Source organism: Coregonus clupeaformis, unplaced genomic scaffold, assembly GCF_020615455.1.
Source record: "Coregonus clupeaformis isolate EN_2021a unplaced genomic scaffold, ASM2061545v1 scaf0018, whole genome shotgun sequence".
NCBI classification, from domain to species: domain Eukaryota; kingdom Metazoa; phylum Chordata; class Actinopteri; order Salmoniformes; family Salmonidae; genus Coregonus; species Coregonus clupeaformis.
Window position 1 is genome coordinate 963,279 of NW_025533473.1, and position 15,587 is coordinate 978,865.

At 42.8% G+C, this 15,587-nt stretch overlaps 1 protein-coding gene across 2 annotated transcripts in view; it reads left to right on the forward strand.

The window, feature by feature from the left end:
• The window catches only part of LOC123483068 (striatin-like), a 72,642-nt gene that overhangs the window by 22,582 nt on the left and 34,473 nt on the right, over positions 1-15,587 (forward strand). For both annotated transcript variants that reach the window (XM_045212509.1, XM_045212510.1), the window contains exon 2: positions 13,022-13,125. In XM_045212509.1, coding sequence (XP_045068444.1) covers positions 13,022-13,125 — 104 coding nt within the window. The remainder of the gene's footprint in view (positions 1-13,021; positions 13,126-15,587) is intronic.

The following is a 15,587-nucleotide window of genomic DNA, read 5'->3' on the forward strand; positions in this document are numbered from 1 at the left end:
TATTTAAGAGTTTTTGGAAAACGTGGTCGCATACAAAACTGAGGGAGATTTTACCGTAATTCCATTACCAACGTTTGCATCTGCACAGTTCTTCCACTAAATTTGTTTTTGTAAATTCTTCAGTTTAAATTGTTAAAAGTACTCATTTTGCATAGAGTTTTGATTTGTTAACCTTTGAAATCAATGGTTTTTGTTTGGCATACATTTTAAAGTGAAAAAACTGAGTCAAAGCGTATTTCCCTTACTGTGGAATTGCCCTAAGGTTACTGGTCCTCAGCTCACTACCAAATGGTTTAACTTAAATTCTAGTTTGGACTGATCACATTTTGGCCTATAGATATGACTTTGTGTACGGACTGTACGAATTCAGCCATGGTCCTCTTGGGATAAGCTTTTTGTACCTGCTGCAATACTTAAAACTGGTTAAAGCTAGAGCTGGTGCTCTGAGTAAGCTACTGTTTGTCATGCACGGTTCCCTCTCTCGCTCAGCACATCCTTTCGTTCCCCTCTAGTTCTCTCTTTTCTTCCCTCCTTCTCTCGATGAATCATCCCTGCGCTGCTCCAGATTCTGACGAGGGGACATTCCCCCCCAAGGAATCTGTTGCCGCTCACTTTATATCCCGGAAATCCCTGACTTTCTGGGATAGAAATGTGACCGTGGTAGAGGGGGTTACTCATTGCCACCAGTTTGAAGTTTGGTTACAGAATAATTGAGGTTTGGATGACTTATGTGGCGTTAAGAAAAACTGCATTATAGTGCTGCCTTGTACCGCCTCTGCACCTGATTCAACCTGAAGGGGCTTGTCTTGCACTCCACACACAGGAGGTGGGGTTGACATGCTGGTTATGACAGGTTACAACAGGTGCTCAGCTGGAAATGACCCCAGGGATATTTCGTAACCCATATGGCAGCAGAAATGTCATGATTCTTCTGGGATTCACTCTGCATGTCTGGTGACGATCATAAGAGGGTCACCAGTCTGTGCCAATTTACTCAATATGTGTCCTCCGTCATCAACTATGCATCCAGCCCCAATCCAAGATCTACTATGCTTCCTATGCTTTGGGCTATTTTACAATGCATGTAGGTCAGCTTTTAGACACCATACACATGTTCACAAATCTCATTAAGATGAATAACGCATAAAGAAACACGTGATGTAAAAACTGGAACACTGCTCTGCAGAGTTGGGACAGTCTATCAGTCTTTTCATTTAAATGAAATGTTGTCAGAAGGCACAAAGACTCTGTTGGAAGGATATGAATCAGAGACTAAGTCTAATTTTTTTCTACTTCTGTCCCTTCATGTAGAGCAGCAACTCGTAAAGACAAGACAAAGGGAATTTTTTACAAGTGGGTTTTCCTGCATGTAGACGAAGGTACCTCCACCTGAAGGCCCTACTGCCAGCATACTCCTTTTTAGGACCAGACAGAGCCTGTACAAGTCCTCTAGGGCCAAGAGATTTTTCAGGAATCAATTGTCCTACTTTAAGAGCATAGCTATATGCTTTTACTCATGGGTGTGGGGAGGTGTGCCCCTTTCTGTCCAATGAGGTAATTTCTGGACAACATCTCTGTCCATTTAGGGGACCCTCTTTTGGTAGAGCACCCCCAGAGGCAAAAGTTTCATATAACACATTTAGGAGCAGTAAACTATGGTTCTTAACTTAAGTGTTATGTAGGCCTAATTAATAAAGAAGAAGAGGACCTTAGGATGGCTTTTTCTCTAGTCACTTCAAAATAACTAGAATACTAAGGACTCAACAAATGGCCTTCCTGAATCCATACAAAGTAGGAGCATGTGCCCAAGGATTTTATTTTCTGGGTTATTGTTTTCGAATAAAGTCGTCTAACTAGATCAGTGACTCAACTATGACATAATGAGATATTTTTGAATCTGTTGCTGTATCGAGTTGTTCCTAGAGCAAGGGTGATAGAGAGATGGTGGCTAATCATTGGAAGACCTGCTCTCTGCCCGTCTGCCTTCTGCCTTACAAAAAACCCTTGTCAGTTGCCTTGGTAACCTTGCACTTTAGACTGCCAGAGAGGTAGGCTTAGCATCCTCATGTGGGTGAAGTTGAAAGTTGGGACACTTTTCTATTAGTGGATGAAGCATCATACACTGAGAACATTAGGAACACCTGCTCTTTCCATGACAGACTGACCAGGTGAATCCAGGTGAAAGCTATGATCCCTTATTGATGTCACTTGTTAAATCCACTTCAATCAGTATAGATGAAGGGGAGGAGACCGGTTAAATTATTTTTAAGCCTTGAGGCATGGATTGTGTATGTGTGCCATTCAGAGGGTAAATGGGCAAGATAAAATATGTAAGTGCCTTTGAACATGGTATGGTAGTATGTGCCAGGCGCACCGGTTTGAGTGTGTCAAGAACTGAAATGCTGCTGGGTTTTTCACTCTCAAGTTTCCCCGTGTGTATCAAGAATGGTCTACCACCCAAAGGACATCCAGCTGACTTGACACAACTGTGGAAAGCATTGGAATCAACATGGGCCAGCATCCCTGTGGAACGCTTTTGACACCTTGTAGAGTCCATGCCCTGACGCATTGAGGCTGTTCTGAGGGCAAAAGGGGGTGCAACTCAATATTAGGAAGGTGTTCCTAATGTTTTGTACACTGTGTAAATAAACATTGTATATGAACATTTCTATATACTGGGGCATGATCAGAAACATTAGCTGTGCTGTATTTCCGAGCAGCCATGGTAACTGGCAAGAAGCGGTAACATCACAAGACTCACAAACTGCATAATGACTCTAGGATATTGTTTTATTTCTCACAATAGTTAGTTAATACAATGTTGAAACAGCTCTGTTTGCCTGAAAGGAATGTGCCAATCATTACTGTCTTTTTGACATCATTTGGAATTCTCTGTCTAGATAGTGTTTGAGTGACTAGTTATACAGTTTGCCCCCCCAAAAAATCATGCACTTTGCATTTTTCAGTCGAAGCACGTAATCGCCTGGAAATGCACATTGACAACTGATCACTGTGTTCAAAGGCACAGCAGATTCCCTCTAGTTAAATCACTGCTGGATAATCAGGGCACAGGCTTAGAATTAAGAAAAGTCTGAGCAAACTTTCACATTTGCACTAGCACACACAAACATGTATGCATGCACACACACACACACGCACACACAGGCTCGCTTTCTCACTCACATACTCAAAACATGTCAGCTGGCCTAGTCATTTTCCCGTACACAAACAAATGCAAGAAGCCAAGTATAAGGAAAAGGGGAAAAATTATGAGAAATTAGCTTCAAGACAAGGCCTACTGTGACGTCACTCCAGAGGCCTCGGCTGGGGTCAGCCTCCTACCTAACTATGCTAACCGCTGTGGCCCATGCAGGCTTTCACTGAGCTGTTGGCCCTCGCTGTATAGCTTCAAACCATGCTGGGGTAAACGAAACGAGAAAGCTCCTGTCTTGAGCAATGATGGTTTGGGTAGAATGATGAAAACAAGGAGATGCACTATCGTAAGAGGGGATGAAAGTAACTCCTACTGACTTCAACTGGGTTGCTAACTACATAATAATTCATTATAATTGATTGGATTTATATAGTGTTTCTCCAGAGTTGAGAGCACTTTACATAGTAAGGGGGGAAACTCCCATCATCCACCACACAGATAATAAAGGAGTTTAGTTGAAACAGTGACTTGAAATGAGAGCAGGTAATGCAGCTAAGTTAGCGGTTAGCATGGAGGGGCTAGCTCTGTGTCTTGAGGAGGAGTTTAAGAGGGGAAATCGACAGTGACTGCTTGGAGAGAGGAAAAGCAGGCCATTGTTGCATTCTGGGCCGTGTCCCCGGGGCTACAGAGGGTGGGTGGTGGTTCGGGGTGGCGTTCCCCGCTGCGATTGTGTTTGGATGCGAGTGAGCTGGCCTCATCATAACGCTCCATTTGGAAACTGTGGGTGTCTCGCAAACAAAAACTGGCAGCAAGAGAGAGAAGCTTAAGGAAATGGAAGATGAGTGTACTCTTAATAGAGAAGAGACTGGAGAAGAGAAGCGTAGGAGCAGATATTGGGGAAAATGTTGTTTCCACAAAAGCTGAATCACACTGCCTACCGCAGGTACAGTACCTTTACCCACCCAGACACCTCAGTATGTCATGTTGACACAGCATTGTCACTTGTAATGTGTTATTGGCCAATATGCACCAACCAATCCAGCCTCTCCTTACTATCTGGTCCTGTGTGGCTCAGTTGGTAGAGCATGGCGCTTGCAATGCCAGGATTATGGGTTTAATTCCTGGGGCCACCAATACGTCAAATGTATGCACACATGACTGTTAGTCGCTTTGGATGAAAGCGTCTGCTAAATGGCATATATTACTAGAATGTGTTCACTGGCGCAGAATTGCATCACTTGAGTGTCGGCGCTTAAGAATTCCCTTTTAGCTGCTATATTAAGATCATTCATGTTTTTTTCTTTCTTCCCACAGCTAAGCTAGTACCGCATGTCACATATCACCGTCAGTGAACCCCATTTTGAGATGTCACTTTTGACATTAAATCGGATCAACAGACGGAGTAGTTTAAGACGTCTCTCATTAATGAGTCACGAGTACGCGGTCAGCGCACGTCCTCGACGAGGGGAGCCAGCCCGGGTTTTAGATGCATGGAATCCCCCCCCTCCTTTTCCCAGGTGGCTTGTGCGATCTGCCTAGAATCAGGCCAGAAGGCTTAAAGCGAGTGAGAGATGGCGAGGCTTAGAGACTGCGAAAGATCAAGGGAAAGAGAGATCGAGGGAGAGAGTTGGGGAAAGAGACAAACCGAGAGGGAGAGAGATGCGGAGAGAGGGAGAGAATGAGTGAGAGAGGCAGTTAGAGAAAGATAGAAACTGAAAGAGTGAGAGACGGAGGGAAAGGGAGTAGGATCCAGAGACACACTCGGAAGTCCGAGAGCAAGAGATGGGGACAGAGAGTGACGGAGGGAAAGGGACAGAGGGGTAGAGAGAAAGAAAGAGGGAGGCCCAGTCTGGCTTGACACTGACCAGGGCAGACATTTATCACCTAATTAACAAGAGTCTTGTCTGCATTCTCACCACCATGCCAGCAAAGCCAGGGGTATGGGCGGTGGCTCAGCAGCCCAGACTAAATATACACTAGCCTCAATGCTTCAGAGGCATGACCCTAAGAGCCTGGCGCAAATATAGCCTGGTCCCAACTCAGTTTGTGCCATCTTGCCAAGTTGGCAAGACGGCACAAACAAATATCTGGGATCAGGCTAGTGTGAACAGGGCTTTTCTCAGGATATGATTCACAGCATGTTACAGCATAACATTGAGTTCAAGGTCAAATCAAGTTAGATTAGGTCTTGATTACTAAACATAGTTTCTTTTGTGTACACACCCACACACAGGCTATATTTGCGCTGTTAACTGAAGGTGTACCCAGCCACCCGAGCCACGGCCATCTAGAAGGTGGAGACAGTACAGGTGCATCAAAGCTGGGACCGAGAGACTGAGAAACAGCTTATATCTCCAGGCCATCAGACTGTTAAACAGTCACCACTAGCCAGCCTCTGCCCAGTACCCTGCCCTGAACCTTAGTCACTGTTTCTAGCCGGCTACTGCCCGGTTACTCTACCCTGCACCTTAGAGACTGCTGCCCTATGTACATAGTCATTGAACACTTTAATAATGTTAACATGTAGTTTTACCCACTTTATATGTATATACAGTGGGGGAAAAAGTATTTAGTCAGCCACCAATTGTGCAAGTTCTCCCACTTAAAAAGATGAGAGAGGCCTGTAATTTTCATCATAGGTACACGACAACTATGACAGACAAATTGAGGGAAAAAATGCAGAAAATCACATTGTAGGATTTTTAATGAATTTATTAGCAAATTATGGTGGAAAATAAGTATTTGGTCACCTACAAACAAGCAAGATTTCTGGCTCTCACAGACCTGTAACTTCTTCTTTAAGAGGCTCCTCTGTCCTCCACTCGTTACCTGTATTAATGGCACCTGTTTGAACTTGTTATCAGTATAAAAGACACCTGTCCACAACCTCAAACAGTCACACTCCAAACTCCACTATGGCCAAGACCAAAGAGCTGTCAAAGGACACCAGAAACAAAATTGTAGACCTGCACCAGGCTGGGAAGACTGAATCTGCAATAGGTAAGCAGCTTGGTTTGAAGAAATCAACTGTGGGAGCAATTATTAGGAAATGGAAGACATACAAGACCACTGATAATCTCCCTCGATCTGGGGCTCCACGCAAGATCTCACCCCGTGGGGTCAAAATGATCACAAGAACGGTGAGCAAAAATCCCAGAACCACACGGGGGGACCTAGTGAATGACCTGCAGAGTGCTGGGACCAAAGTAACAAAGCCTACCATCAGTAACACACTACGCCGCCAGGGACTCAAATCCTGCAGTGCAAGACGTGTCCCCCTGCTTAAGCCAGTACATGTCCAGGCCCGTCTGACGTTTGCTAGAGTGCATTTGGATGATCCAGAAGAGGATTGGGAGAATGTCATATGGTCAGATGAACAAAATATAACTTTTTGCTAAAAACTCAACTCGTCGTGTTTGGAGGACTAAGAATGCTGAGTTGCATCCAAAGAACACCATACCTACTGTGAAGCATGGGGGTGGAAACATCATGCTTTGGGGCTGTTTTTTTGCAAAGGGACCAGGACGACTGATCCGTGTAAAGGAAAGAATGAATGGGGCCATGTATCGTGAGATTCTGAGTAAAAACCTCCTTCCATCAGCAAGGGCATTGAAGATGAAACGTGGCTGGGTCTTTCAGCATGACAATGATCCCAAACACACCGCCCGGGCAACGAAGGAGTGGCATTGTAAGAAGCATTTCAAGGTCCTGGAGTGGCCTAGCCAGTCTCCAGATCTCAACCCCATAGAAAATCTTTGGAGGGAGTTGAAAGTCTGTGTTGCCCAGCGACAGTTCCAAAACATCACTGCTCTAGAGGAGATCTGCATGGAGGAATGGGCCAAAATACCAGCAACAGTGTGTGAAAACCTTGTGAAGACTTACAGAAAACGTTTGACCTGTGTCATTGCCAACAAAGGGTATATAACAAAGTATTGAGAAACTTTTGTTATTGACCAAATACTTATTTTCCACCATAATTTGCAAATAAATTCATAAAAAACCCTACAATGTGATTTTCTGGAAAAAAAAATCTCATTTTGTCTGTCATAGTTGACGTGTACCTATGATGAAAATTACAGGCCTCTCTCATCTTTTTAAGTGGGAGAACTTGCACAATTGGTGGCTGACTAAATACTTTTTTTCCCCACTGTACTGTATTCTAGTCATGGCTCATCCTATATAAATAACTGCTGCTGTACACACCTTTTCTATTAATGTCTTTACACACCATTATATGTACAGTATATACAGTGGGGAAAAAAAGTATTTAGTCAGCCACCAATTGTGCAAGTTCTCCCACTTAAAAAGATGAGAGAGGCCTGTAATTTTCAACATAGGTACACGTCAACTATGACAGACAAATTGAGAAAAAAAAATCCAGAAAATCACATTGTAGGATTTTTAATGAATTTATTTGCAAATTATGGTGGAAAATAAGTATTTGGTCACCTACAAACAAGCAAGATTTCTGGCTCTCACAGACCTGTAACTTCTTCTTTAAGAGGCTCCTCTGTCCTCCACTGTTACCTGTATTAATGGCACCTTTTTGAACTTGTTATCAGTATAAAAGACACCTGTCCACAACCTCAAACAGTCACACTCCAAACTCCACTATGGCCAAGACCAAAGAGCTGTCAAAGGACACCAGAAACAAAATTGTAGACCTGCACCAGGCTGGGAAGACTGAATCTGCAATAGGTAAGCAGCTTGGTTTGAAGAAATCAACTGTGGGAAAAATTATTAGGAAATGGAAGACATACAAGACCACTGATAATCTCCCTCGATCTGGGGCTCCACGCAAGATCTCACTCCGTGGGGTCAAAATGATCACAAGAACGGTGAGCAAAAATCCCAGAACCACACGGGGGGACCTAGTGAATGACCTGCAGAGAGCTGGGACCAAAGTAACAAAGCCTACCATCAGTAACACACTACGCCGCCAGGGACTCAAATCCTGCAGTGCAAGACGTGTCCCCCTGCTTAAGCCAGTACATGTCCAGGCCCGTCTGACGTTTGCTAGAGTGCATTTGGATGATCCAGAAGAGGATTGGGAGAATGTCATATGGTCAGATGAACAAAATATAACTTTTTGCTAAAAACTCAACTCGTCGTGTTTGGAGGACTAAGAATGCTGAGTTGCATCCAAAGAACACCATACCTACTGTGAAGCATGGGGGTGGAAACATCATGCTTTGGGGCTGTTTTTTTGCAAAGGGACCAGGACGACTGATCCGTGTAAAGGAAAGAATGAATGGGGCCATGTATCGTGAGATTCTGAGTAAAAACCTCCTTCCATCAGCAAGGGCATTGAAGATGAAACGTGGCTGGGTCTTTCAGCATGACAATGATCCCAAACACACCGCCCGGGCAACGAAGGAGTGGCATTGTAAGAAGCATTTCAAGGTCCTGGAGTGGCCTAGCCAGTCTCCAGATCTCAACCCCATAGAAAATCTTTGGAGGGAGTTGAAAGTCTGTGTTGCCCAGCGACAGTTCCAAAACATCACTGCTCTAGAGGAGATCTGCATGGAGGAATGGGCCAAAATACCAGCAACAGTGTGTGAAAACCTTGTGAAGACTTACAGAAAACGTTTGACCTGTGTCATTGCCAACAAAGGGTATATAACAAAGTATTGAGAAACTTTTGTTATTGACCAAATACTTATTTTCCACCATAATTTGCAAATAAATTCATAAAAAATCCTACAATGTGATTTTCTGGAAAAAAAATTCTCATTTTGTCTGTCATAGTTGACGTGTACCTATGATGAAAATTACAGGCCTCTCTCATCTTTTTAAGTGGGAGAACTTGCACAATTGGTGGCTGACTAAATACTTTTTTCCCCCACTGTATATATTTATATACAGTACCAGTCAAAAGTTTGGACACCTACTCATTCAAGGGTTTTTCTTTATTTTTTACTATTTTCTACATTGTAGAATAATAGTGAAGAACTCAACTATGAAATAACACATGAAATCATGTAGTAACCAAAAAAGTGTTAAACAAATCAAAATATAGTATTTGAGATTCTTCAAATAGCCACCCTTTGCCTTGATGACAGCTTTGCACACTATTGGCTTTCTCTTAACCAGCTTCACCTGGAATGCTTTTCCAACAGTCTTGAAGGAGTTCCTGCATATGCTGAGCACTCGTTGGCTGCTTTTCCTTCACTCTGCTGTCCGACTCATCCCAAACCATCTCAATTTGGTTGAGGTCAGGGGATTGTGGAGGCCAGGTCATCTGATGCAGCGCTCCGTTACTCTCCTTCTTGGTAAAAATAGCCCTTACACAGCCTGGAGGTGTGTTGGGTCATTGTCCTGTTGAAAAACAAATGATAGTCCCACTAAGCCCAAACCAGATGGTATGGCGGATTGCTGCAGAATGCTGTGGTAGCCATGCTGGTTAAGTGTGCCTTGAATTCTAAATAAATCACAGACAGTGTCACCAGCAAAGCACCCCCACACCATAACACCTCCTCCATGCTTTACGGTGGGAACTACACATGTGGAGATTATCCGTTCACCCACACCGCATCTCACAAAGACACAGAGGTTGGAACCAAAAATATCAAATTTGGACTCCAGAACAAAGGACAAATTTCCACCGGTCTAATGTCCGTTGCTCGTGTTTCTTGGCCCAAGCAGGTCTCTTCTTCTTTTTGGTGTCCTTTAGTAGTGGTTTCTTTGCAGCAATTCGACTATGAATGCCTGATTCGCACAGTCCCCTCTGAACAGTTGATGTTGAGATGTGTCTGTGACTTGAACTCTGTGAAGCATTTATATGGGCTGCAATTTCTGAGGCTGGTAACTCTAATGAACTTATCCTCTGCAGCAGAGGTAACTCTGGGTCTTCCATTCCTGTGGCAGTCCTCATGAGAGCCAGTTTCATCATAGCGCTTGATGGTTTTTGCGACTGCACTTGAAGAAACTTAGAAAGTTCTTGAATATTTCCATATTGACTGACCTTCATGTCTTAAAGTAATGATGGACTGTCGTTTCTCTTTGCGTATTTGAGCTGTTCTTGCCATAATATGGACTTGGTCTTTTACCAACTAGGGCTATCTTCTGTGTACCCCCCTACCTTGTCACAACACAACTGATTGGCTCAAACGCATTAAGAAGGAAAGAAATTCCACAAATTAACTTTTAGCAAGGCACACCTGTTAATTGAAATTCATTCCAGGTGACTACCTCATGAAGCTGGTTGCCAGAATTCCAATAGTGTGCAAAGCTGTCATCAAGGCAAATGGTGACTATTTGTAGAATCTCAAATATAAAATATGTTTTGATTTGTTTAACACTTTTTTGGTTACTACATGATTCCATGTGTTATTTCATAGTGTTGATGTCTTCACTATTATTCTACAATGTAAAAATAAAGAAAAACCCTTGAATGAGTAGGTGTCCAAACTTTTGACTGGTAGTGTACATAAAAATATATGCACAATCATAAATATTTAAGAAATATATTAATTTTTTAATATTCCGGTCTCTGACATTGCTCGTTCTGATATATTTCTTCATTTTTATTTTGTATTTTTCTGGATGTGCGTATTTTTTATTTATTAATTTTTATTCTCGGTATTATTGCACTGTTGACGCAAGAAGTACTGTACAAGCATTTTGATGCACCTGCGATAACATCTGCAAATCTGTGTTTTTGACCAGTAAATGTTGATTTGAATGTACAGCGTAACATTTGAGTTAGGCCAACTCATATTAGTTAAGCAGGTTAGGTCATCAGGTTAGGTAATTGATCTGAGCGTATGTTTTAGTACACAAGTTCGCTATATTTGCGCTCTTAACTGATTCATGGTACTGATTTGTATCATGTTAACTCATGTTAAGTACGTTTATTTTATTTTTTATTTTACCTTTATTTAACTAGGCAAGTCAGTTAAGAACAAATTCTTATTTACAATGACTGCCTACACCGGCCAAACCCGGACGACGCTGGGCCAATTGTGCGCCGCCCTATGGGACTCACATAAACGGCCGGTTGTGATACAGCCTGGAATCGAACCAGGGGGTCTATAGCACTGAGATGCAGTGCCTTAGACCGCTGCGCCACTCGGGAGCCTTAAGTAAGTTTAAATCAGATCAGGTCATCGATGTGAGTGTCTGTTTACTAGGTACACAAGCTTACATTTAGTCTTGGCTAGTTAACGTTTTTAGCTAATGTTCAGAGAATTGACTCTAGTAGTCCAGCCTGAGAACGAAGTTGCGAAACTCAAGACTATTCAGCCCCACAAGGCCTAATTTTAAGTTTAGTTGAAATGTTTTTGCTGTTACTCAAAGTACATAAATTATGAGCTCTGCAAAGTCTAAATGGCTTAGAATAGAAGGACCCATAGTTTTAAACTGGGTTGAGTTTTCAGACCAAATGGGGCTTGTTTTGGCCGAGGTGCTTGGTATGTCAGTGCATTCCGGTGTCCATGGGCTACGTGGGGGTTGAAAGCCCTGCGGCTCTCTACAAACCAACAGGAATGTGTGGAGAGCCAAATAGATGGCCATTTTGGAGATGAATAGCACAGATACCATGGTCAACCCTTGCCATCAGCAACTGGGTAACTGGAATTCACTGTAGATGTTGGAGTGGAAAGGTCATTCTGATTTTGGTTTGGAGTGAGGGTTTTACGAGACAGGGTTTGTGCGGTGTGCGTGTAGTATACTGTGTGTATGTTTTTGTAGCCTATTATATACAGTCTCACAACCTGAAGTGTTAAATAGGTCTATTATTCTAAGTAGACTACATTTTCTGCTAATTCAAAGTTATTACTAATTAATAACATTGATTAAGTATTTAAAGCAGTATTAATTTTGTTGCGCGATTCTACCATGTACAGAGAAAAAAAGAGGCCGGTGAATGTGGGTGGAGGTTATTATCTATGTTGCTGCTTTAGCGAAATAGCTCATTATCCCGACGCTAGTCCTAGAAAACTGTGTTTGTGTGTCTGTATGTGACTCACTGTGTGTGTGTGTGTGTGTGTGCGTGTGTTATTGGGGAGGAAAATGATTCCTTTTTGTGTTTATCCTTAATCGGATTAGTTGCGATTAGAGTGCTGTGTAGCCTGGCACAATTAGCCCGTTCACCCCAGCGACAGATCCGGGATCAGTTCTGCCTATCCCAATCCTAACCTTAATTATTACGAGGTGATAAACAAGACTGGCCCGGATCTGTCCTTTTTAAAGGCAACTTTCACAAACACCCACTCAGTGAGTCCATCAGTCAACCATAGCATTATGTCACAAATCGGCTAACCAGCTAAAATTCCTGGAAGGAGTTAAAATAATCCAGATCAAAACAAACAACAGGAAATGTATAGCAATTGAGTAGCCAAACACTTGAAAGAAAACAAGTTCCGGTACTGGTCTATTGTTAAAAGCGTGTGTGCGTCCCAAATGGCACCCTATTCCCTATATAGTGCACTACGAGCCCTATGGGGCTTGGTCAAAAGTAGTACACTATAGGGAATAGGGTGCCATTTGTGTCAGACTGAGATTGTGGCTTTAAAGCTGACAATGTGTACAATGAGCACCTAGCTAAATAATGTGCAGGTATTTCTCTTATTTTGCTGGCCTTTGTTTCACCCTGCTCCTGTGGAAGTTTTTAGCTGTGCGTCCACTATGTACTGATGGCTTACATACCTTATTTTGTCTCTCCTGGTCTAATGTTCACCTTGAATTAAACACATACAGTCACTACTACTACTAGTACTACTACTACTACTACTACTACTACTACTACTACTACCATTGCAATCACTACTACCACTACAACTTACACTGCCATAAAAATATAGCTCAGCTGAAGCAAACACACATTTTTCTTCAGGAAATTGACCTCTGCGCTCTTCTCTCCTCCAGGCCCAGATAGCCTTCCTGCAGGGCGAGAGGAAGGGCCAGGAGAACCTGAAGAAGGACCTGGTCAGGAGGATCAAGATGCTGGAGTATGCCCTCAAACAGGAGAGGTGAGGACCACATTACACTCAACTACACCTCACCTTCAGTCTTTACGCTAGGGACGGGCAACTCCGGGGGCTTTGGTTCTAAGCTGAGTGAGTGTCTGCAGGTAGATTTTTCTCTTTTGCCCACACTACTACCCTTTTTACACTATCATGACGAACCGTACTGTGCTGGCTTGAGTATTTTCCTTTCACATTGTCCTGTGCAGTACTGTTCCAGAACTACGGGGGATGCGTAACCAGGCCAGCGCAGTACAGGTCAACTTGGCTCGATTCAGCTCTGTAGTGTGAAAGGAGTGCCAGTTTTCCAGGTCTAAATCAGACAAAAAACAGCAGATACTTAGGCCTCCATGACTGGAGTCACCCGTCTCTGCTAAATACTGTCTGGAATATGTCAATATAGCTATACATCACATACTGCATGCAAACATAACTGTAGGCGCCTTGTAATTTTTTAAGCATGTAGCAGCGGAATGCTAGCTATGATCCAATACATTTTCATAGCCCCAAAAGCCCAAGATGGACTCATCTCTCACTCAATATGTTTCCACACAACAACAGGCAGCTATACTGTAAATTGATGTCTTACTGGAGGGAAATCCAACAGTGTTTTCTCAGGACCAGAATTGAGAAACACTGCCCTAGTAGTATCACATGACACACACACACACACACACACACACACAGTGGAAATATTAGCGTTGAGACATCACTATTTTATCCCATCACATACAGTGCCTTCAGAAAGTATTCATACCCCTTGACTTATTATTCCACATTTTGTTGTTACAGCCTGAATTCAAAATAGATTACATTTACATTTTTTCGCACACATCTACGCACAATACCCCATATTGACAAAGTGAAAGCATGTTTTTAGAAATGTTAGCAAATGTATTGAAAGTTAAATAGAGAAATATATATTTTAAATAAGTATTCACATCCAAGAGATGTCACTACAACTTGATTGGAGTCCACCTGTTGCCAATTCAATTGTTTGGACATGATTTAGAAAGAAACACACCTGTCTATATAAGATCCCACAGTTTACTGTGAATGTCAGAGCAGAAAGTATACCATGAAGTCCAAGGAACTGTCCGTAGATCTCCGAGATATAATTGTGATTATATATATATATATATATGGGGAAGGGCCAGAAATGACAAACATTTTCTAGAGTGTTGAAAGTTTCCAAGAGCACAGTGGTCTTCACCATTTGGAAATTGAAAAAGTATTGAACTATGCAGACTCTGCCTAGAGCTGGCCTTCAGACCAAACTGGGCAACCGGTCAAGAAGGACCTTGGTCAGGGAGGTGACCAAGAACCCAATGACCTCTCTAACAGAACTACAGAGTTCTTTGGCTGAGATAGGAGAACCTACCAGAAGGATAACAGTCTCTACAGCACTTCACCAATCTGGGCTTTATGGAAGAGTGGCCAGACAGAAGCCACTCCTGAGAAAAAGGCACATGACAGCACGCCTGGAGTTTGCAAAAAGGCACGTGAAAGACTCTGAGATCATAAGGCAAAAGATTCTGTGGTCTGATGAGACAACTTAACTCTGGCCTGAATGCAAAGTGCTATTTCTGGAGAAAACCAGGCACAGCTCATCACCAGTCTAACACCATCCCTATCGTGAAGCATGGTGGTGGCAGCATCATGCTATGGGCATGCTTTTCAGCAGCAGGGACTGGGAGACTGGTAAGGATAGAGGGAACAATGAATGGAGTCAGATACAGGCAAATCCTTGATGCAAACCTGCTTCAAAGTGTAAATGACCTTAGACTGGGGTGAAGATTTACTTTCCAACAGGACAATGACCCCAAGCATACAGCCAAAGCAACGGTGGAATGGCTTCAGAACAAGAATGTGAAAGTCCTTGAGTGGCCCAGCCAAAGCCCAGACTTTAATCCCATTTGGAAAAACTGTGGAAAGACTTGCTGTTCACCGCCACTCCCCATCTAATTTAACAGAGCTTGAGAAAATCTGCAAGGAAGATTGGGAGAAAATCCCCAAATCCAGATGTGCAAAACTGATACAGACATACCCAAGACGATTCAAAGCTGTAATTGCCGCCAAAGGTGCTTCTGCAATGTATTTACTCAAAGGTGTGAATACTTATCATTAGGTATTGTGTGTAGATAGGTGAGGGGGGGAATCGATTTAATCCATTTTGAATTCAGGCTGTAACACAAGAAAATGTTTGAATAAATCAAGGGGTATGAACACTTTCTGAAAGCATTGTACCATACAGGATAACCAGGGTTGTGGGTTTGATTCCCACGGGGGGCCAGTATAAAAAAAATATATAAAAAAATATGTATTCACTAACTGTAAGTCGCTCTGGATAAGAGCGTCTGCTAAATGACTAAAATGTAAATGTGAATAACCTGCTGCTCATGCACACACACACACACACACACACACTTGCGCCCTGTTGTGCCATATTGTAACCTCTTGTCCCTTAC